The sequence below is a fragment of the Syngnathoides biaculeatus genome, chromosome 17, assembly GCF_019802595.1.
Source record: "Syngnathoides biaculeatus isolate LvHL_M chromosome 17, ASM1980259v1, whole genome shotgun sequence".
Lineage (NCBI taxonomy): Eukaryota > Metazoa > Chordata > Actinopteri > Syngnathiformes > Syngnathidae > Syngnathoides > Syngnathoides biaculeatus.
This window is the reverse complement of record NC_084656.1, coordinates 10,564,235-10,588,985: the sequence shown is the minus strand read 5'-3', so window position 1 is coordinate 10,588,985 and position 24,751 is coordinate 10,564,235. Positions and strand designations below refer to the sequence as shown.

The window sequence follows — 24,751 nt, the reverse complement described above, 5'->3', positions numbered from 1 at the left end:
AATGAAGGAGGTATTGTCTGGTTTGTGGAATTTGTGGAGTAAACAGTAAACAATTTACGCTAAACGATGAATAGGACCAAGCAGACCAGAAGAAGCTCATCCATGCTTTTATCTCAAGTAGACTTGACTCTTGTAATGGTCTTCTGACTGAACACCCCCAAAAGAGCATTAAAGATACTGCATCTCAGGTTCTTATCAAAAGAAAGAGGTCAGAACACATACCTCCTATTCTAAAGTCTTTACACTTGCTTCCAGTCAGCTCTCGAATAGATTTTTAAGTTCTGCTACTGGTCTATGAATCACTAAATGGTTTAGGTCCTGAAAACATGAAAGAAATGCACATGGAATATTAACCGAGTAGCGCTCTAATATCGACAGTCTCAGATCAACTAGTGAACCACAGAGTCAAAAACAAACATGGCAAAGCAGCATTTAGCTATTATGCTGCAAAAAAAAAAAAAAAGGAATAAGTTGCCAACAGAAGTGACATCAGCTCCAAGTAGAAGCATTTTTCTTATTCTTATTTTTCTCTTAGGTTTAAGTATGTTTAAATGTGCAGTTTTTCACTAATTTTAATAATATAAAGCACATTGTGTTACCTTGCATATGAATTCCACTAAGTAAATACATTTGCTTTGCTTTGCTTTCTCCAGCTTGAATTTGTATTGTCTCCCTACCCTAAAAAATGGTATGGCCCCTTTATCTTGCGTCATCCTCCATTGACAAAGAAGTAGTCTACTAAAATGCAGTGAAATATTATTAAAATAATCTTTTGGAAAGAAAAAAAAATACTAATTGGATGTCTAAAATATTACCCCTGAGTTGCAGTGAAAGGAACTCATGGGAGCGTGCTAAGAAATTTTGGACTGCCAAACGGTTTAGGGCTTACCCCTTCCTGTTCCAACATGTCTGTGTACCAGTGCACAATGCAAGGTCCATAAAGACGTGGATGAGAGAATTCGATATGCCCTCTCCTCAACCCAATAGAACACTTTTGGGATGATTTCAAGTGGACACTGAGCCAGGCCGTGCCATCCTTATGTGACCTCACAAATAAATATGGTCTTTGAAGAATGAGCAATAATTCCCATAAACTTACTCCTAAACCTTGTTGAAAGCCTTCCCATAATATAATGTACATTACAAATGTACTTTTGTTAATAATCTTCTTCAGTCCTGGCAGAGGTCTGAATCTCCATTCTATTCAACTTTCATATTTTCCAGTACAATTTGAGTGTATTTATAAAAGCTCCATTGTGTGTGTTCAGACTCACACAGCCGGCCAGCAGAAGCTGTTCAACATTTTTAGCTTACGCTCCGGTGGCTGGTACCTCGTTCAGGTGCGCTGCAAGCCTGACCACGGATTTTGGAGTGAATGGAGCGCTGCCTCCCACATCCATTTTCCTGAGTGTAAGACATCACACGCACACACACACACAAACGCAAATTCCAAGCTCTTTCAGCATGTAGTCATGGTTGTGATCATAAGAACTTTGTTTTTGTAACCTGGATTCAATGTACAGCATTGTGTCGACTCCAACAAAGAGAATTCTACAACAAGACAGAAGAATGCTGTGTGTTTGTAATTTTTTTTTTTTTTTTAAATAAACCTCCCAGATTTCCCTCGGGAAAAGTCAGCGTGGATCATCATTCCAGCCGTTTGTACCTTCATCTTCCTGGTAGTCATGTGGTTGCTGTACATGAACAGTCGCAGGTAAAGAAACGTGTAAACGCCAGAAAGTGTGTCGTACAACGTTTATTGTTTCAGCCCGGGTTGGGATCTCATGTTGCAATCCTGATGTTTCTCTCTTTTATTTGCACCTGAGAAGCTTAAAACACTGCCTCCTACCGCCTGTACCTGGTCCTAAAATTAAGGGATTTGATCGGCAGCTCCTAAAGGTAATAGCCTCTTTTATTTCTGTCAACATTGACGTGAAAAATGCTCTTGTTCATTTGATTTTACACACACCAGTGAAAGTCCTAAAATTGCTGCATCGATTTTCTCCCCCATTCTGTGAGGACACGGAACAAAGGTGGATAAGTGCTGTCTTCTGCCAAGTGTAAAAGGGGCTTTACTTACACAAAGATGCTCTCTCACCTCCGTGACGCCTATAATAATACTTTTTAAAGATGGAAAATTGTTGGATCCACTTTGGCCAGCCATTCCGTATCGGTGCCATTTACTGGGCCCCTATTCATATTCGCAATCTATAGATTCACCTTTTTATTATTATTTTTTCAACCTATCCTCTGTAAGACCGTGAAAAACTCACCTATTTACTGTTTTTGTGGTCAATGCAAAGCAGTAAAAGTAAAATGCAAGGCTCACTGTGCATGTTTGGCAAATTGACAGACCAGCCATTACAGAGTGACAATTTGGCAGCAGAAATTCAGTCTAGACCTACAACTCTTCAGACCACCTCCTAATCTTGGTGAACAGTAGACTGCTGGTCTAACACAATTTTTGTGAGTCTGATCAGCTCACATTGTGTATTGGCACATCGCGGCCAAAGCAGTGGCAATGTAAGTCTCCTTCGAGAATGTCATTCCTCCACAATTAAAGGGAATGAGAAGAGCTGCTTTGATTGTTGGAAAATGTCAGACTGTGGTTGATTACGAAATTACCAACACGATCTCAACCCCCAGCGCACAGGTGCGCCCACACGTCATGTTGGATTTAGGTCAGTCCTGAAACTAATAGTCTAAATGTTAATAGTTTGATTTTGTATATTTGCTAATGTACAATCAATTAAAAAAACTAAGAGAGGCAATAAACTTACCTGTCAAGCTGTCAAGTATGCGCGAAGATGCTGTGTGTTGCAATAGCGAGGCTGCGGCATGTCACACACACACCGTAAGTGCCCACGTGTGTGACAGCAAATGATCGGCATCTCTTTGGTAACCTGCTGTAATCTTTAATTCCCTGTTCCTGTTGCAGCAGGACAGGATTTAAAATATCTATACATCCATTATCTGGGCTGCTTATCCTTACAAGTGTCGCGGGAGTGCTGGAGTTTATCCCAACTAACTTCAGACAGGGGGTGGGGCACAGCCTGAACTGGTTGCCAGCCAATTGCAGGGCACACAGAAACAAGCAATCATTCACACTCACATTCACACCTATGGGAAAATTAGAGCCTTCAATTAACCTACCATGGATGCTTATGGAGTCACTGATGATGTAGTGGTACACACGCCTGCCTTTGGTGCAGACAGTGTGGGATCGATTCCCGCTCAGTGATGGTGTTGATACCTGGCCTGTGACTGACTGGTGACCAGTTCAGGGTGTAGTCCACCTTTCACCCCAAGCTAGCTGGGATAGGCTCCAGGTTTCCCATGACCCTTGTGAGGATAAGCGGCTTGGATAATGAATGGATGGATATTCATGTGGGAGGAAACTGGAGTATCCGGAGAGAACCCATGCAGTTCGGGGAGAACATATAAACTCCACATAGGCAGGGTGGGATTTGAACTGCGGTCTTCAGAACTGTGAGGCAAATGTGCTAACCATTCAACCAGAATGCCACTTTCAAAATATAGTTTTAATATTTTATTGTCAGGTCAGACAGACAGTTTTAACATATGACAGTGTTTTTTTTTGTTTTGTTTTCGTTAAACTCCAAACTCTACCTTAAACCAATAGATATACTTGAACACAAACAGTGTAGCAACGCATATAGGCAGACAATATAAAAATACTCATGCATGTATTCTTTATCCTTGAAAAATGGCAAAACGACAAATAAATGGGTGACTTAGCATATATCGAACCACGGACATGTAGGGGTCCACACTACATTCGTACGTCTGTATTTTCGGCACCCAATTGGCCAAGCCGCGTACACCAAAAGGTGCCACACAATGACAATGAATTATTTCAGGCACAAGGTTATTTCCTTTCTATTTAATTATGTTGTATGTTTTCCTAATGTGGCGCCGCAGAGGACGACTGGTTAGCACATCTACCTTACACTACAAATCCCAGCCTCACCTGTGTGGAGTTTACGTGTTATTCCTCTATCTGCATGGGTGTTCTCCGGTTTCCTCCCACATCCCAAAAATATGCATTAACTGAAGACTCTAAATTGCCCGTATACCTGAACGTTTTTTTTGGTATTTTTTTGTATGTACCCGTAGTGCCAAAAACTTTTGTTGAACTGAGTTGAGGAGTTTCATTTAGATAAACGTAGTCACGATAAATGCCTCTTCCAATGCAGAAAGGCAAGTCTGAGAACATCTTCAGTGCGCTGGTGGTCTCCGACTTCCCCGCGATGTCATCGTTGTCCGAAGGCGAGGACCTGCTGGTGGAGTACCTGGAGGTGTACAACCCGGAAGGACACGAGGCCGCGTTGGAGGGGGTAAAGGACCTAGACCTCAGCACGGGCTTCAAGTTGGAGAGCTCCGCGTGCGACAGCGACTCAGGCCGAGGGAGCTGCGACAGTCACACCCTGCTGATAGAGAAGTGCGGCCGGCCCAAAGAGGACGAGGACGGAACGGGGGAGCGGCCCGAACGGGAAGACACAGGAAGTAGGATGTGGCCTTCTGCATTTAGCAGCCCACTGGACCGGCCACGGCGCTGCCTCTCCGACAGCCTCTCTTGGGTTCTGGGGCCTTCGGAGGGGCAGGTGTGCCAGGAAATCAAGGCCCGCAGCGATGTCAACATCGCCGCGTCCGGTCACAAACAGTCACCCGCTCGCTGGTCCATCAAGTACGTGGGTGTGCAGACAGTCGGGGATGACAATGTGGTCATCCTCCAGCCCTGGAGCGGCGGGGTGGGTTGCTCCCCACCGGTGACCTTCCAAGGGCAGGACTACAGCCGGGTAAAGCGGATAGGAAATGACGACACGCTGCTGTTTCTCCAGAGTGTCTCAGAAGGGTCGGCAGTCGGGTGCGAGGGCGGGTCGAGCTTTGGCGATCCGAGCCAGAAGGGCGCCGCGTGTATGCACTCCACCACAGCGATGAGCGGTTATGTGGACTCGGCCGCCCTTTTCCCATTGAAGACCCACTGAGCGTCCTTTTGAGGGACAGCCAGTCATCTGAGTCAATTGATTAATTGCTATTTTTGTCCTCGACAAGCTCTGAATGTACTGAACTCCTTTTTGAGAATCAGCAAGAAATAACATATATTTGAATAAGATGAGATTTCTTTTTTCTTTTTGTGAAATTTTGACTTTGTTTAAAGATAGGACTATTCCACCAGCTGATTTTTTTTACAAAATATAAGACTACATAATATTAAAACACCGCCTCCTGCTCAATGACAGCTGGGATTGGCTCCAGCACTCCTGTGACCCTTGTGAGGATAAGCAGGTTAGAAAATTAATGAAAGAATAATGCAACTGTAAGATTAAAAAAAAGACATCATGCAAGGTTATTATTTTTTTCACAAAAGTTACACTTTTTTGTGTATCGTGATTTTTTTAAAAAAAAAAAAAAGACTTTTCTACAGAATGTTACTTTTTCCACTAGAAGAAAAAAACTTCGATACTATATAAATACTTTATTTATATACCAATACAAATTTTTACTGGAAAAATAAGACTTCATGATGACTTTTCTCACAAAAGTTGTAATACTTTATTCATGTAACAATACCATTTTCTTCAAATGTATGTCACGTAACGTTTTCACAATACACATATACACATCTTGTATAGCAATATATTTTTTTTTCACTGGAAAAAAAAGACTGTTAATGTAACATTACTTTTCCCAGTCAGTTTATTTGGGTTGGGTTTCATCATACCATCTCGTGATTATACATCAGTTTTATAGCATTGTATTTAATTCTGCACTGATTTTTTTTTAACCTGTTCAGTCATGTAGTTCATGTTGTCTATGCTGGGCTGCAGTTTAGTGCAGCAGGCCGTATAGTGTCCATTGAAATAAGAAATTGTGATCGCTAATGTGCTTTCTCTAAAATGCTGGAAACAAAGATGGCTGCTGTAAAGAGAGACACAGCTGTAGCGCGTTGGCCTCACAGTTCTGAAGACAGCGGTTCAAATCCCCGCCCCGCCTGTGTGGAATTTTCATGTTCTCCCCGTGCCTGGGTGGGTTTTCTCCTGGAACTACAGTTTCCTCGCAAACCTCAAAAACATGCATCAATTGGACATTCTAAATTGTCCCTAGGTGTGAATATGTATGCTAAAGATTGCTTGTTTGCATGTGCCCTGCAATTGGATGGCAACCAGTTCGCGGTGTACCCCACCTCTCGCGCGAAGATATCTGGGAGGGACTCCAGCACGCCCGCGACCCAATTGAGGATAAGCGGCTCAAAAAAGGGACGGATGGATGTTTGTTTGTTTTTTCCACGCCACACTGATTAAATTCCTAAATTTGTCAAACTAATTGTCAGAAATGTATACTCCATTAAGACTACACCCCAAAAAAGACTCAATTCCGTCAAATCATGGTTAATCAAAATAACACAAATGACCACGTTTTTAATGTTCAATTGATCATTTTTTTCAAAGAAGATACAAATTTATAGTCATGCTGCATTGTTGTGAAATTATGACATTTTCATTAAAAAAAAACATCATTATATTTGCAATGACTTTTTCTTTTAATAATTTATTTTAATAATTTCACTGTTTTTAAGTTGTTTTGAAGCTCAGTGGTTAAAGAATTGGTCTGGCAAACCAGAGGTTGTGAGTTCGTATCTCACTGGGGCCTCTACTCCCCAAGAAGGGTTGCGTCAGAAAGGACATCCGGCGTAAAAACTGTGCCAAACAAATATGAGCGTTCATCTGATGTTATGTTAGGTTTGGCGACCCCTAACGGGACAAGCCGAAAGAAACTTACTTTTGAAGACCACGAACAAGTTGAGTGACTCAACAGCGCCTCTCTTTTTCGTAGTCGAATAGTGCAATCCATTTTGCTTGTTGGCTTCAACGTGATCAATGAATTCAAGAACATTCTCAAATTCTGAATAATCAAAAAAAAAATCATCTTTTTTGTTTAATCAGATTTCATCCTTGTGATTTGCTTCTTTTCTTGAAAAAAAAATGCCACTCCGTTTTCAGAATCTTTTTAATATGACGATCAGAATTGTCTTCTCAGCAGAATGGGGTACAGTAGTACTGTGTGCCACAGGGGAGGCTTTGACTGCTCTGTACAATACGATCACATCAACATCAATTAAAGACACTTTAATTCCAACAAGGAGATGCTAACGTAAACAGTTGAGAATGTTCAGTTTACTTGTGAGAGTGTAAAAAAAAGTGACCATATGAGCGTCTTATGGAGGCAGCACTTCATACACCACACTGTATAGAGTCTCCATGTGCTACATACAATACAATACAATTTCACTGAACAATCAAGTACCCCAACAAAACTCAATGCAGCTCTGCTTACCTTTTGGCTTTGACACGGTAGCCGTGTCGTCGTCGCACCAAAGGGAGTGTTTCTGACAGTAGTTACTTGAAAGTGGCTCTGCATCTTCACCTGGGCTCGTTCTTCATTTCATAAGCAGAGAAACTCGGACTGGGGCGGTTATTATTGGAAATGTTGTACAGAACATGACAGACCCCAAATTTAGACCAGACCCAAATTGCTCAATGGTCGCACAGTCAAAGATTAAATGAGAAATTGTTCTTCTCATTTCCACAAAAAGTGCAACTCGTACTAATAATACATTGGAAATCTAATATTTACCCAGATATATATGTATGATGTAAAATATTAAGATGGACATCCCTGTTTTAATTTGTAATAAGTTATTTATGGAGTACAAGCCGGGCTCTTCCTGAAAAAAAAAAAAAAAACTTTCCTTGATGATTCTGATGAGAATCCCTCATATATGGTTATTATTACACTTACAGTAAAAATAAGTTTCTTTCGGCTTGTCCCTTTCGGGGTCGCCACAGCGTGTCATCTCAGATGAACGCACATATATGTTTGGCACAATTTTTACGCCGGATGCCCTTCCTGACGCAACCCTTCTCAGGGAGTGGAGGCCCCAGTGGGATATGTAATATCTGTTAATTCAAATCCATCTAACATAAGAATAGGTTCCATTAAAGCCTTCTTACTGTATATTAAGTAGGTGAATCAGACCATTAGTAAAAGTTTCTTTCGGCTTGTCCCGTTAGGGGTCGCCACAGCGTGACAGCACAAATTACAATTTTTTAAAGCAATTGGAAAAGTATGTACAGATATTAATTGCTAATAAAACAGCATATTAGGTCACAAGATTTATTAAATAGTTGAAGAATGTGGTAGTTAACTTTTTTGTAGCATGTACTGTAGAGGAAGGAGTACAGATTTGTTACTGACAGGATGTAAAAGCTGTTCCAGAGCAACATTTTTTGAGGTGAAAGGTCACGATCCAAGCTAGGGAGCCTGTTTGTCCATTTGTTTAGCAAAGGATGCAAATAAATAACCCGTGGACTTTCTCAGTGATGACGTAGCGAAGTCTGATTGGACGAGGTGGGTACCTTGGTCCTGCCCCCTCCACCACCAACACACCCTGTGAAAACTTGATGAACTTGTACACCGGCAAGGTACAAGCACAAGTCGTTGCAGTTGTCCAAAGATCCTTTGTGTGACAACGTGAACGCGAACGACGCCGTCAGGATGCATAAAGTCACTTGGCGTCGTTGCGCGCCACTGAGCGCCCTGGCTAAATTCCACGCGGCAAGAGGTGAGTTACTACGGCAACCCCACTCTATTATTAGAGTTTTTTTTTTTTTTCCAGACAACAAATAGTCATGATGAACACATGAACTTAAAATGATTGGAGGATGCCAAGGGCCAGGGTTTGCAAAAATGTGTTTGCGGATGAAGAAATGGACATCAAATTTGGCTAAAGCATAAAACAATTTTAAACTGTTTGAATGCCCCTCTCAATTGAAGTTCAGTGGCAAACTACACGCAACGCAAAAAGCGTTGCATAGTGTGTTTTGAAGACAACCACACAATTTTGCCTTCGCAAAGTATATAGCAATAATGGCGTAATAAATAATTATTAAGATCTTCAATATTATGGTGTCAATTGTTATATTTTCCTGTTGTTAAACAGTATGTTGCACATGTAGATATAGACAATGAGAAATGAAACTGTGACTGTTTCACTTAATGAGCTGGAAGAGCTGACGCTTTGTCTTTCTTTTGCCAAAATAAATAATTGACTTTGCCAAACATAAGCAGATTTCAAATTGACTGCCATGGGAATCATCAAAGCATCCTACAATTATGATCTGTATGTGTGTAATGTCTGCTTAAGCAAATACCGTAATCACAATAGACCAATACAAGATGTTTATTTTATACTGTATGGCTGTGTTACAAGTACTAAATTAAAATGTAAATACAAGTATTGTATAATGGGGCTGGATGATCTGATTATTTCATGTTTTATAAAATCATGCTAGCAGCATGTACAATTACACGACAATAAAATTTCTTCACCAAAACCAATATTCATTCATTCATTCATTTTTACATCGTCTCGTCATTCCTCCTCGTAAATAAACACTTTTTTGACAAAGGAAGAAATAACAACTACAGTCATGTTTTCAAATGTAAGGAGTAAAGTAAAAATAAAGTAACAAAGTATTTGTACTTTGTTGTTCATTTCATATGCAGGGAAACTCAGCCTGGGGTGGTTATTATTGGAAATGTACAGAACATGACAGACCCAAAATTGAGATGAGTAACAAAGTATTTGTATTTTGTTACTTCCCACAAGTATACAGTATATACTGAATATACATGTGTACAATTGTAACCAGCAGATAACACTAATGTGTTAGTTTTAAACTTTGGTATAAGCCATGAAACCCCAGCAAGTGGGCCAACTGGCGAGCCACTGTGTAACTGGACAAGGTAAGTATCCATCCATCCATTTCTGAGCCACTTATAGTCAGTCACAAGGGATGCGGGAGCGCTGGAGCCAATCTCAGCTATCTTAAAGCAGGAGGCGGGGTATACCCTGAACTGGTTGCCAGCCAATCACAGGGCACATAGAGACAAACAATCGCACTCACAATCACACTTAGGGGCAATTTTGAGTGTCCAATTAATGTTGCATGTCTTTGGGATGTGGGAGGAAACCGGAGTGCCCGAAGGAAACCCACGCAAGGCACGGGGAGAACATGCAAACTCCACACGGGCGGGTCCTGGATCGAACCCAGGACCTCAGAACTGTGAGGCCAATGCTTTCCAGCTGAGCCACTGTGGCACCCATATATATATATCTATATATATATTTTTTTACTCGTTTCACTACAACTTTAGTGTAGCAAGGAACTAGTTTGACATCTTTAGGTTGTGTTTACAGCTGACAATAACCATTTCTTGCATTTGCATTTAAAAGTTAAATGTACTTGACATGTTTTCATAAGCTATTTTTAGACCCCAAAAAAATGCTTCATTGCTCTTAAATTGAAAATGCGCCTGACAACAGTTGAGAACCATTGATGAAGAGTACATATTATGCATATATATGGACTTCATTTAGTGTCCCTCTTTATGCGTCATGGCACAAATTCAACTATGTAAATGTGTGTTAATATTTAGATATATCTACAGTACTACTCACGGTGCCTGGTGTTCAGTACACATGAGAAGGCCTTCATCCTTGACTGGTACTTTGTTCCATGTGTAGTTCAATGGCTCTCTTTTTCTTTTCCAGGAAATTTGGGTTGAATTCTCATTAGTATCACTCGGGCGACCAGAATTCTGAATGAACAACAACGTCATTGACCTTGGTTCTCCTGCAGGGCCGTCGTGTCAGAAATCTGCCTTGAAAAACACTCCCGCAGACGTGCTGGAGATGCCCCCGTGCAGCTTCACGCCACAAGAATACAAGGTGACAACAAGTACGCACTGTAACTGTAACATCTGCCTGTTGTGCTCAGCTCACTTTGGGTGAGAACCGGTGGGTACACCCTGGACTGGTCACCACTTGTGTCATGGCTTGAGTGAAAAGGACTTTTTTTTAAACTTTTTTTTACCAAAAAGTTACATAGTAGAGGTTTAAACTTGTCAATAAACCTACCATCATAACACGTCATTCTATGGCTGTGTTCTGTATAAACAATTTCAAGGAATAAAGGAAAAAGGTTTTTTTTACGCAGTAATCCAAAAAATATGGTTCCGGTCCATTCAGGGGATGTCAAAAGAGCGCATGATGGAGATCCGCCGGAGGAATTGCCACCCCATGACTATGAAGGTGACTTACTACAAGAAGCCAGTCTTCATCCATCAGGGCCACATGCAGTGGCTGTGGGACGTGGACGGGAGGCGATATTTGGATCTCTTTGCCGGTGTGGCCACTGTCAGCGTGGGCCACTGCCACCCGTAAGAGGACATTTTTTTTTCCTTTCTGCATTTTTGTTTTCACGGTTAAACCGACTCATTTGTGCAGAAAAGTGACGGCGGCCGCAGAGCGGCAGCTGAAGATGCTGGTGCACACCACCAACATCTACGTTTATCCTCCTATCCATGAGTACTGTGAAAAACTAGCATCCAACTTCCCCGAGCCTCTCAAGGTACTACAAATACTTTTCTTCATAGAAGCTCAAAGAAATACACTCATAATTAGAATGGCTTAGTCAAATGTTACAAGGAAAAAAAAAAAAAAAAAGAGTCCTAATGTTGCAAGAATAAAGTCCAAATTTGAAAAATGTTTTTTGGGGGGATGATTTTTTTTTTTTTTATGATACGAAAAAAAAATCATGGGAAGAGGATGAAATATAAATATTACAAGAAAGAAATCGTAATGCTGCAAGTGACAAAAGTTTTAATTAGGGCCTAACAATATGAGAATGGAGTGCTAATGTACCAAGAAAAAAAATCCTTCTGTAGCTAGAGAAAATTTCATACTGTTACAACAAGAATACAGTACTAAGTACTACACTAGTACCCGTAGTCCTAATTTCAAGAGGGGAAAAAAAGTCCTAAAGTTATAAGAAGTTGTAATGCTTTGAGAAATATTCCAGGCTGCAAAACAAAGTGTGATGTTGTAAGTAAAAAGTCCTGATGCACAGAAATATAGTCGGAATGTTACATAACAAACAAAATACGGTACTAAGATTGCCTGTAGGGTTCTGACGTCAACTTTCTGTGTCGCCTCATGAAATTATTCACAATGGAGGTGATATCTTGCTCTGCTGGTATCAGAATATGAATAAATACTTCTCCTGGAAAAGAGCCATTCTACTTTTGAGCCATTCAAGCTAACGAAGCAACTAGCTACCATGACTCACGAGCTGACGGCAACAAGCACTCACCTGACGCTTGGGCGAGGTAATGAGCTGCGATCCCCTCCCCCAACCCCCACACCCCACCCTCCAGGTAGTCTACCTGACTAATAGCGGCTCGGAGGCCAATGACCTCGCCATGTGTATGGCCCGACTCTACACGGGCAATTTTGACATCATCACCTTCAGGTATCTGCATATTTTTGGCTAATGTGTTGAAATCCATTCAAATGCTTTTAATGCTCATGTACCAGAAAACGATGCTTTTAGGAACATGGCATGAAAGGCGCACAGTTTCAGCGAACGGCAGCAAATGCTGGATTTTGAATGTTATTTTCGCTTGCAGAGGATCATACCACGGAGGCAGTCCACAGACCATGGGTCTGACTTCACTAGCAGATTACAAGTACCCAGTCGGCATTGGCTTAGGCTGCACAAACGTAAGTATGGCTAACTTCCTCTCGGCGCCACAAGGTGAAAACAACATAACGGTTCATTGATTCTATGCTAGGATTTTGTTACAATGACTGAAGGGTTACGAAGGAATAATAAAGTTGTAAGGCTATCAAAAGTTTTGTAGATTTGCAAGAATAAAGACAGTAGCAATATCACTAGAAAAACTCAATATTCAGAGAAAAATATTTTGATGTTATGAATAACATGAAGTATAGTTGTAAAGTTACAATAATAATTGAACTGAAAATAATTGTCTGACATGAGAATGTGGTCACTCTTTGTGTTGCCTTTTAATTCCCATGTGACGGTGTCCATGTCATGGTGTGAACCTTGCTGATTTGCTTTCTGCCCTGGAAAAACAAACAGACCATGTGTCCTGATGTGTTCAGAGGTCCCTGGGGGGGCGGCCATTGCAGGGACTCTCCTGTGCAGACCACCAGAGAATGTAACTGTGCCCAAGGTAGATGACAGACGCACACCACGCTAGAATCAATTCAAGTATATTACATCAGAATCAGATATTTGCTTCCAAACGTTTTAGTAGTTTGCTTCATTCTAAAGCCGTCTTTTCACCGTCAGCATAAAGGTCATATTTATCGGTGAAACTGGACAACACGAGACGCTAAAGGCCTCCTGCTGTCAATCATTGACCTCATTTTCAGAAACACGAGGATCATACAATACCTGTAAGGCTTGGTTGCGCTCCACAGGTTACTGCGAGGCAAATGAGGAGTACATTGAACAACTCAAGCAGACGTTGCTCACCAGCGTCTCCAGTCGAATTGCCGCATTCTTCGCTGAGCCGATTCAGGTGTTGCTTTTTCCCCACACAGACACACACACAAAATTTTGTGATTCGATCGATGAAGTGCATCAGATTCTTTTACTCTTTGGCTCACATCAGATATTTCCTCAGCTCGTTGTTTTTAGGCAGAATCCAAATAGCTAAATATTTTAAATATACATAAACATAGAAAAGAACAGGATGTCATACATACTACTGGATTGGAAGAGGAAGTCAGATAGCCACTTTCCTAGAACTGGATAGGGCGGGTACATGAAGTCAAGAGACAAACATAAAAGCAGTGTCGGCATTTCAAACCCTTTAAACGGTTGACACATTATTCTGGATTAAATGTAAAAATAAAAAAAAGAAAGAACGATTGCCTAAATGGCTGACTGGTGTTTGTTTTTGCAGGGAGTCGGTGGAGCGGTGCAATACCCCAAAAATTTCCTGAAGGAGGCATACAAACTTGTGAGAGAGAGAGGCGGCGTCTGTATTGCAGATGAGGTTCGACAATACAGTGGCACTTTGACTGACGAATGCCCCAGTTTTTCAAGTTATGTGCTGTCGTTTGGTAGTTTTTTTTCTTAATGTTGCAAACCAAAATTTGAGAATCTCAGATAAACTGAGTGAAGTGAAAAAAAATAGAGAAATGAAGGTACTGTAATTCCCTCACCACTGTCGCTAATGGACTTTGAACATCTATTAAATGGTACAAACAAACAAATCCAAAATAAGAACGCTGTCAAACAGCTGCTGTATGCCACACCTCACAGCCAGACCCTCACACGCAGCCTATCTTGGCCACATCAACTCTAGCTCTTGAAATCAGTCACTAGGCAACACCCCTTAAAGGCCCACTGCCAGCATTTGAATATTACGGTGAATACAGTACATACAATTCACTAAACCACTTCATTTCATTACATTTTTTCTTATTACCACATACCTGTGATCCTTGTGAGGGTAACTGGCACAGAAAATGCATGAATGGATGTTTTATTATGATACAGTGCTATATTAGCAACACCAAAAAAAAAAAATTGTGGATGATTAAATTTCACTATTGCATATGTGTTTGTTGGCTAGAACGCATTAGCATAATTTCTATTCATTTCAATAAGGATTATTGATTTGATATACAGAAACGAGTTTCCATCTCGGGCATGGGACAAATTAAACTCATAAGTTAAGTTACAAGACTGATAGTCAGTGTTGGCACTGCGTGATTTGATGATATAAAACAGACCAATCGCGTTTGCAGGTCCAAACAGGTTTCGGCCGAACAGGAAGCCACTTCTGGGGATTCCAAGGTCACGATGTCCTGCCAGACATCGTGACCTTGGCCAAAGGCATCGGGAATGGCTTTCCGATGGGAGCGGTGGTCACAACACGGGGTGAGACGACACTTTGCAGGGGTACACCCATGCACAACCTTTTCATTGGGTCACGTCTTCATTACTTGGTAAATGCTCAAGAGTGTCAAAATGTTCAGCTCATTCAGGACATCTTAGGAACTATTTTTCAAAATTAGCGCTTTTCCCAAAATTCCCCATTTTCAATGGTAAAGTTCCTTTATTAAGGGAGATAACTCTACCGAATGTTTCCACAATTCTTTACCGATTCAGGTCATCAAGTACATTACACTTTATGTACTTGGGCTGTTATTTTGCATTTTTGTTTGCATCCCAACTGCCATCATGTAAGCATTTTATCAATACTTGTCATATTTTTACAACATGCAACTTTTTTATTTTGGCATTCTGCATTCCTTAAATTTCAATAACATCTACAGCCTTTCAGTTCAGGGTCAGCTCTTGAGCATTTACACACAATTGGTGCAGAAATCCGCATTCTATTTTACTTCCTGTGTAACTTGTCCTTTGGACTTGCTTACAGAAATCGCAGACGCTTTCACACGGGGTGTTCACTTCAACACCTTCGGAGGAAACCCACTGGCTTGCTCCATTGCCTCATCCGTCATCGACGTAAGAATTCCATCTTCTGTTTCCGTGTAACTCAAGCTTCATGTCAAACTTATTGGGAGTGGGTGGGTACAGTAACTATAACTATATATACAGTAAACGGGTAAACAGATACTCAAAGTGTGTGTTGGCTCATTTCAGGCAACATTACATTTTAGTTTGTTTTCTTTAATTGTGCTGAATCTCCTCATTTGAAAAAGGGGACTGAAGGTAACAACATGAGTACTTAACTGATAATAGAATTGGCCAGTACATAAAATAAAACCATCATCTATGCTAAAAGCATTTTGACACATATTACACGACAGTGATTTCACAAATAAAGTACTTCAAAAATAGACTAATAACAAGGGAACAGGACTGTGCTGAGATTGTAGCCCCCCCACTACAGTGGAAACATTTAATTTGCAGAACAAAAATTAATGAGTTACTTAGAATTATTCTTCGTGGGACCTAACTGATCCAGGTTTCCTTCCTTGCTTATTTTTGTTTTGTCCAATACTATGACAAATAATTTGTACTTGACCACTCGTTCCTCAGACAATTAAAGAAGAAGGCACACAGCAGAACAGTCTGGAGGTGGGCACCTATTTGATGACGGAACTCGCCAAGCTCAGAAACAAGTATGAGATCATCGGCGATGTCCGTGGCAAAGGACTGCAGATCGGCGTGGAAATGGTCCAAGACAAGGTAATGACCGACTAGTGACTATTCTCATTGTCCTTTGCTCCATTTCCTGCCTTCTGAAGTGGTTTTGGAGCCGTACCAGAAGCAGGACGACACAACCTACTACAGTATATGGACCTTTAAACTGCCTGTAAATCCATGGTACTGCCACCTTTTCACTGTGTTGTCGTGCTAAAAACGTCAAAAACCCCACAAAATGTGACCCGGCAATATTCCACCTTTAGAGGTAGTGTCTGAGCCATCCGGTGGTCGATTTTATGGGTTTAATATCAGCTGTGAGCACGCAACATTACACAAAATGTGAGCGGTCTGATGTTGTTTTTTGGAATGTATAGTCAATTAAAAATATAGGAGAGGCGATGAACTCACCTGATAACTTGGTGAGGTAATGTGGTTATGTGATGTTCATGGTGGTTTTCCAGGCTCAGCTGAGCAGCCGTCCACATATGAGACACACACTATCATCGTATATCTTTACTTTGATTCGAAGTAAAGCGCTGTCAAGTTCTTTCTGTTTAATTTTGTTGGTAACCTGTTGCTAATCCTGTGCGAGGCTCACATGTTTACATGAAAAATAATTTTCTTTGGTCACGTCGCTTGTCACTATACTCTCTCTGTAGCTACATCATGTGATACAATGGTCAACACCAAACGTATTTATTGAACACTTGGTCGCAACTAACTACCGTAATGTCCCCCCATGCTTCTTTTGTGTCTGAAGGCCAGCAGAGCACCGCTGTCTCCTCAAGACATGCTCGCCATCTTTGAGGACATCAAGGACATGGGCATCCTCATCGGGAAGGGAGGAATTTATGGACAGGTAACTACAGTAGTTGTATGCTAGATTGTAGTTTAGTCAGTATTTGCTTTATACCACATTAGATTATTTTAAAGGGACAGTTCCTCCAGGTTGTTCATTGATGAGGTTTAACAAAAGTTACAATTTGTATATATCATAACAGTAATAATAATAACAATGATGATAATAATTTATAGAGCATTTTCATGTATAAACTAATAATTCATGACTTGTTAAGTCAAAGAAATATATTTGGACATTTATGCAGAAATATATATTTTAATTTTTTTAATAATCCTTGCACATTATCTTTATTTTTAATCTATTTGACATTGTTTAAAGCCTTTATTTTGATAATAAAATAACTGTTTTTAAGCATTTTTGTAATTGTATTTATATTTCGATCCATTATGATTAATAAATGACTAAAAGTAATTAAAAAGTTAAATGCAGGGCACTTGACTAAATTTGTAGAGCATTTTAACAACCACGGTTGTAACACAGTGGATACAACATTATTTTTAAAAAGTATGATTGTATTAATGTTGTTATTTTAATTACTTTGATTGATTTTTAATTGATTTTCATTTTTTTACAATAACAAATAAATTATTCTGTTGGATCCAAGAATACCCCTAATGTTAAATGCAATAGATAAATTTTTTTTTAAAATTTGATCATAGTTATGTGAAATCATTTATCATGAAAAAACTGCTAAATAAACACAACATTTATTACTCAAATCTTGATACTGTAAATCAACTTATTTTTGTCACAGGCCACAATGCAGTTATGGGTTACCTCAGAGGGCCGTTATCCCCATAATAATCTCCTCATCATATTTACAGACAAAATTCATGAACTCTATTTGGAATCAGAAATCAAGGCTCTGTTCATGTTTGTTCACACAAAAATGCTTATATTGCCAAGTTATTATTTATGAGATATGAAAACTTTAAATTTTGGCACAGATTTTCACAAGAATCAAGATGACACATGATTGTCATAAAATCATCTGGCCCCCGGGCTTTGGTTTTCACACCTGTGCTGTAAATGTGTGGTGGGACGACGAAAAAAACAGTAGGCTAACGCGTTTAATGCTTGTCAATGAGCTGCGGTAATTGCACATCCTGTATGAATGATTTTCAAAATATGCTTCTGGTTCAGACCGAACACAAAAACCCAAAGGCAAAACATTTGTTGTTGCATAAATAAGCCAAATTCAGCAAGGCTTGGGCTCAAGTCTGCATCTTACATTCGAGAAATGTGTGGAACGACTCCGAGTAATGCACAAATTCAGGGAAAGTCGCATTAATTTAGTGTGCTCTTATGCTGTGATGGTGAGTGATTTTTGGAATTATTTTTGCCCACCACAGACCTTCCGCATCAAACCACCCATGTGCATCACGATGGACGACGCACATTTCTTCCTGTCCGTATTTAACAAGTCCATCCAGAACTACATGGAGAAAAGATGAATCCAGCCAGTCGTTTTTCTTACTTTCTCAGTCACTACTAATGGAGGGTTGTTCCTACACTATCAAACCCAATAAGTGTTAGTGTTGCATAACCATTACGAAAAAAACAATAGCTACAACAAAACATGAACCCCACCTCACACGTCAAATCTTCCCAATTATGTACACAAGATTTATTAATTTGTTATTACAATGTTCTTCAATTTCCCCCCAATAAAGAGGACACAAAATGTCTGTGTTGTGTAATCAGTGACACGGAGTTTTATTTAGTACCTTATTTGTTTGTGAGATGTCAAAGTGGTGGGAACTGGAAAATGGAGGTTGAGGTCAAATTCCATCTGCTGGTCCTTGCCTGCAACCGGTCTGTACGTATGACATTTAAATGTTTTCACAATCAGGTTTGAGGCATCAGATATCTAGGCACTTGGGAAACTGGTTTGAGCTGAATTTCATAAAACAAACCCTTCACTTGGGTTTGTCCGAACATGTGTTGCATGTCGTGTACCTGGCGTTCAAAAATGCAACATCGTGTCAAGATGGGTGCTCACCACTACGGCGCTGTGCCTCGGTTTGAAATATTTTCGTTGTATTTGTCTTTATTTAACATGTCAACGATAGACTCAAGTTGAGCGGCATCAATATGGCGTCCGACGACCCATCCGGGGATTAGCAGTGATTTTAGTGTGTAAACAATACATAGACATGAATAGAGAACATACAAGATGCACTCGTGTTGTGTAGTAAGGGAGCAGCCGCCTTAATAGACCAACATTGAAGCAAATTTATGCATATTGAAAAAAAAAAATCTTCTTAACCTAATTTTCATGCTTGCTTTTTTTGTGAACATCAAAGCATGAACTATTCCTAATATTCTGAGCATATGGATGCAGCAAATTGGTGGTGTGCATTGTACATTGGTAGACAGGTTTTTCTGATTTACTTAAGTCAACTCTGGGGGTGCGCATTATACTTCAGAACGCATTATACACGAGAAATTACAGTATGTTGTACACACTCCCGGTGTCACATCGAAACTAAAATGACCACACCACAGCATACAGAATAGCATCACTAGCAAATAATAAAACAAAACAAAAAAACTCAAATAATTGACACAAAGCATGCACTTTAAACGCTATTTACATCCTCCTAGCATGCTTTGCTTTCAACTTAGCATTCTTTTACACACACACACACACACACACACACACACACACACATTTGGCAGCACGGTGGCGCAGCTGTAGAGCGTTGGCCTCACATTTCTGAGGATTGGGGATCAAATTTCAGCCCCGCCTGTGTGGAGTTTGCGTGTTCTCCCAGAAAGCGTAAAAAAAAAAAAAAAAAAAAAAAAAAAAACACCCCCCAAAATATTTACTATGAATGCTTTTTGAGGATTGTAAAATACATAAATAGAAGAGGCTTTGTGAAAATTATAAGAACATTGCAAAATTCACATTAACGTACAATACTTTTTCATTGAATTAGATCATGTTTTTCTTTTTTGTGTGAAATTCACGTATTGGATTTTGTTGTCCAACTCATGCATGGTTCATTTTGTGGATAAATAAGATATATACAGTATCTGCAAAGGTTGAATCAATCCATCTGGACGATTCTTGTTTGCTGTCTTTTCACTTACCATCAACTGGATTACTGAGAATCCGCACGACAATTGAAATAAACGCTACGTCATTTTTCAAGTTGCTGTGTTTAGTACCTCCACAAAGGTTCAGAATCACTGTCCTAAGGCAAAGACCTCGGTTCCCAAAAAAAAAAAAATCCTTTCTTTCTGAGCAAATGTTTAGTTGTTGTTGTTGTTTTAAAGGCTTTTCTTGAAATGGACTGCTCTCACGCTGTCTTCAATGGCAGCCTGACCCACAAGTGCTCTTCAATGGCCAGTAAAACCATTTGTCCAAGTGAAGGACTTTTGTTACCTAGAAACAGGCACTCAAAACCACATGGCGCAAGACATAAGAAAAGCAGGCTATACACGTGAAAGCTACATGAAAAAAAAGGCTAAACTGTACAGTGAAAACCCCCACCCCACCCCTCACCTACTTAACATCCACACTCTGAAATGCCATTGGAATTAAAAGTTTCCTATTTTTGAGGAAACAAAAGTTGGAATTTTTGCGAGGAAAAAAAAACGTTATGCGAATACGTTCTATTTCAAAGAAAATAATATGTGCAATATCGAGTACCCTGCGTGAAACGTAAACAACATGCAGGTCTGACCAAAACACTTTTCTTATTCATGGAAAATTCCTCATTTAGCATGTGCAGCTTTTTAGGATCAATTTATGCTACAGTAACTCGTTTTACCTCCACAACTTTTCTACTTTTAAATGTGTTAATTACAGTTTTAATGTTTTAACAGCCTGGAGTTCATCCAAAAAAAGCAGCTACGCAAAATGCTCACCTTAACTTTTGAATAGATTTTTAAATGACACTGTATTTTTTCATTTCTGAGCATCTTATCTATCCTGAGGGTTGTGGGAGTGCTGGAGTCAATCCCAGCTATCATTGGGCAGGAAGCGGGGTACACCTTGGACTGGTTGCCAGCAAATCGCAGGGCACATTGAGGCAAACAGCCACTCTCACAATCACACCTATGGGCAATTTAGAGTGTCCAATTAATGTTGCATGTTGTAGGGATGTGTGTGGAAACTGCAGCGCCCGGAGAAAACCCACACAAGCACGGGGAGAACATGGAAACTCTACACAGGCAGGTGCCGGGATTTGAACCCCGATTCTTAGAACTGTGAGGCCAACGCTCTACAGCTGCACCACCATGCTGCCATATGTGTGCGTGCAAGCAAAAGAATGACAAGAAATTATTGAAACATGCACTTTAAACACTATTTACCTTCTACCAGCATGCTATGCAATGCTTCCAGCAGGCTTTGCGACACAAGGTCCTTAATGTCGCAAAGCCTGCTAGGAGGATGTAACTAGCGTTTAGAGTGCATGCTTTGTGTCAATTATTTGAGTATTTCTTTTGTCTTATCATTTGCTAGTGATTTGCTTGCTATTCTGTTTGATATGGTGTGATCATTTTGGTTTCGATGTGACACTGTGTGTACAACATACCATAATTTCTCGTCTATAATACGTCCTGAAGTATAATGCTCACCCCCAAAGTTGACCTGAAAAAATAACGTGAAAACCTACCAATGTAAAATGCGCACCACCAATTTGCTGCTATTCATATGCTCAAAATATTAGGAATTATCTGTATTTATATTTTCTATGTTTGTACTTTTTTTTTGGTACTTAGATTTTTTTCAAAAATTGTCTGTACAATAATCATTAATAATTATCTTTGTGCATGTACTGACGCAGCGGTAATGTACAGTACCCTCCATAATTATTGGCACCCCCGGTTAAGATGTGTTAAAAGCGTTAAAATAAATAGTGTTTATTGCAGAGGAATACTGTCACACTGAAAAATTTTAGGAAAATGTAATCTTCAACTCAAATGAATTGTAAGAAAATAAAAAAATCCCTGACTAAAAACTAATTATTTTTCATTAAATCACCTGTTCCACAATTATTGGCACCCTTAACAATTCCCAGGAAATAAATATAACTAAAGCATTTCTGTAATTTCTACAGTAGTTTACAACTTTTACCAGAGTATGTAGGAACATTTAATTAGTAATTCATCACTTCCTGTTTCCCTTGGGTATAAATATGACGTGACATGGAGGCCATTTCTCTTATCCACTCTTAAACATGGGAAAGACAAAGGAACACAGCATACAAGTGAGGCTGACGTGTGTCGACCTTCACAGGTCAGGCAGAGGCTACAAGAAGATTGCCACTTAACTGCAGCTGCCCATATCCACGGTGAGAGGAATAATTAAGAAGTTCAAGACAACTGGAACAGTGGAAAACAAGCCTGGATGAGGACCCATGTTTATTTTGACACCACGCACAGTGAGGAGGATGGTAAGAGAAATCAAAAGATCTCCAAAGCTCACGGTTTCAGAATTACAACAAATGGTAACATCCTGGGGTCACAAAGTCTCCAAATCAACCACCAGGCGCTGTCTACACGCCAACAAGTTGTTTGGGAGGGATGCACAGAGAAAACCTTTCCTCACTCACAATCATAAACGCAAACATCTGGAGTTCACCAAGCGGTATTGGGGCTTCAACTGGGACCGTGTGCTTTGGTCAGATGAGACCAAGATTGAGATTTTTGACAACAAACACTCTAAGTGGGTCTGGTGTGCCACGAAAGACCCGCATGCTGAAAAGCACCTCATACCCACTGTGAAGTATGGGGGTGGTCAGTGATGCTGTGGGGCTGTTTCGCTTCCAAAGGCCTTGGGAAACTTGTTAGGGTGGATCGCATCATGAATGCTTTGAAATACCAGGTCATTTTAAATCAAAATCTGTTGCCCTCTGCCCGAAAGACGAAGATGGGTCGTCACTGGATCTTTCAGCAAGACAAGGACCCTAAACATATGGCCAAATCTACACAGAAATGGTTCACCGGACACAAAATCAAGCTCCTCCCATGGTCATCTCAATCCCCAGACCTCAACCCTATTGAAAACCTGTGGGGTGAGCTGAACAGGAGAGGACCCAGGTCTCTGGATGATTTAGAGAGATCCTGCAAAGAGGAATGGCTGAAGATATCTCTTTCTGTCTTTTCCCATCTTGTGAAACATTATAGGAGAAGATTATGTGCTGTTTTGTTGGCAAAAGGGGGTTGTACAAAGCATTAACACCTGGGGTGCTAATAATTGTGACACACATTATTTGATGTCAAATAATTATTTCTTTATGTGGGATTTTTTTCCCACTGAATAAATCCACTTGTATTGAAGGTTGGATTTTTCTCTTTTTTCCATAAAGGTCTCATATCATTTAGAAAAAATATATATTAGAAGCTAAAAAATAAATCTTAACCAGGGGTGCCAATAATTACGGAAGGCACTGTATATCTCGGGACAGACCACAGGACACGCTTGTCCTGGTCCTTGTAATTGCCTGAACAGAATCCCTCAACCAACTAAAATAAATGCTCATTGATGGCATAACATTTTATTAATACTGTTGATAACATGTATCAGTCTTAAACTATTTAACACCATTTAACTTAACCATTCTTTGCATTAAATATTTGTGCATAAAATATTTGTGCATAGTGCAGTTTATGCACTACATTACACATCCTTGGCCAAGTCTTCAAAAGAAGAATCTGACTCATGTCCAAGTAGCTAATTTTTGTGCATTGTTGTGGAAACTCATTGATGACTTTGTTCACTTCCGGTGCCTCCTGGATGGGATCATGAACAGTGATCCCAGCGTGTCATCCTCTGTGCCATCCATTGTGTTTGTGAGGAAACATTTTTTTAATCCCAAGAGTCTTGGTTCCTTTTAATTCTGATTATTTTCAGCTCCACAACGAGAACAGCGCAGGTGCAATTTGTAGCAGCTCTTCTATAGCATCAGGTCACTATCAAAACGAGTGCTCAAACTACGTAGAAATGAGTGTAATGGGCATATTTTTAAAAATGCGGCATTTTAATTGTGCGTGCCCCCCCCCCTTTTTTTTTTTTAAATGTGCCCATTACACTCGTACTACGTAGTTTCAGCTTTCGTTTTAATAGTGACCTGACGCCATACAGCTCTCGTTGTTTTGAAATGTCGCGCTGCTTCCAGGATGCCCACTATGGCAGGAGTGATGACACTTTTCCTTTCAAATAGCTGCATAACTAACCTTTGTAATCGCCATTTTTTTTTTATCTCCGTTTAAGTTAAATAAAACTCACAGGCAGCCATTTCTGATGTTTGGTGCAGTAGCACAGACATGCTATGCTAACGATCGTAAAATGCGAAGCTCCCCGAGGAGGTCATAGAGCTCAGGGTAGTGACGCACATTACTGTAATACGTATAAATGTGTGACATAAGACATCAAATATCATATCAAAATGTATATGTATACCTTTTTTTAACCACTCAGTGTACCTGTATACGACTGTACAATGTGAATTTTTATTTTTCATCCATACCTAAATATAATGCGCTCTATTGACCTTTTGAAAATATTTTTAGAAAAATGTGCGCACGATATACGAGAAATTACAGTAGTCAGTAATAACCTACCTACACAAGCAATGTGTGGGGCAATCGAAACTTCTTCTGTAGTTTTTCTGTAGTTTGTTGGACAAATCACACAACAACATTTGCAAATGTTGGAACTCAAAATGCAATAACTAATGTGGCACCTTGTCTATTTAGAAGAGAATTTAACACCACTATGGTCGCAAAAATACGGAGAATTTAAGAAAAAAAAAAACTTGTACAGCAAATTCTACGAATATGCGAGGCTGTG

General features: G+C 40.0%; 2 protein-coding genes across 11 annotated transcripts in view; both read left to right on the top strand.

The window, feature by feature from the left end:
- prlra (prolactin receptor a) overlaps window positions 1-6,354 on the top strand; it is a 33,489-nt gene extending 27,135 nt beyond the window's left edge. For all 10 annotated transcript variants that reach the window (XM_061800515.1, XM_061800508.1, XM_061800510.1 and 7 more), the window contains 4 exons: window positions 1,269-1,410; window positions 1,618-1,714; window positions 1,830-1,899; window positions 4,218-6,354. In XM_061800515.1, coding sequence (XP_061656499.1) covers window positions 1,269-1,410; window positions 1,618-1,714; window positions 1,830-1,899; window positions 4,218-5,009 — 1,101 coding nt within the window. In that variant the 3' untranslated portion in view covers window positions 5,010-6,354. The remainder of the gene's footprint in view (window positions 1-1,268; window positions 1,411-1,617; window positions 1,715-1,829; window positions 1,900-4,217) is intronic.
- A 2,121-nt stretch (window positions 6,355-8,475) lies between these two features.
- On the top strand, window positions 8,476-18,616 carry agxt2 (alanine--glyoxylate aminotransferase 2). The gene is made up of 14 exons (XM_061801301.1): window positions 8,476-8,647; window positions 10,728-10,816; window positions 11,117-11,307; window positions 11,375-11,498; window positions 12,304-12,398; window positions 12,556-12,649; window positions 13,032-13,125; window positions 13,376-13,476; window positions 13,864-13,956; window positions 14,714-14,846; window positions 15,349-15,437; window positions 15,975-16,124; window positions 16,843-16,941; window positions 18,297-18,616. The coding sequence occupies exons 1-14, from the start codon at window positions 8,581-8,583 to the stop codon at window positions 18,396-18,398; spliced, it is 1,521 nt and encodes a 506-aa protein (XP_061657285.1). The 5' UTR covers window positions 8,476-8,580; the 3' UTR covers window positions 18,399-18,616.
- Window positions 18,617-24,751: the final 6,135 nt, after the last annotated feature.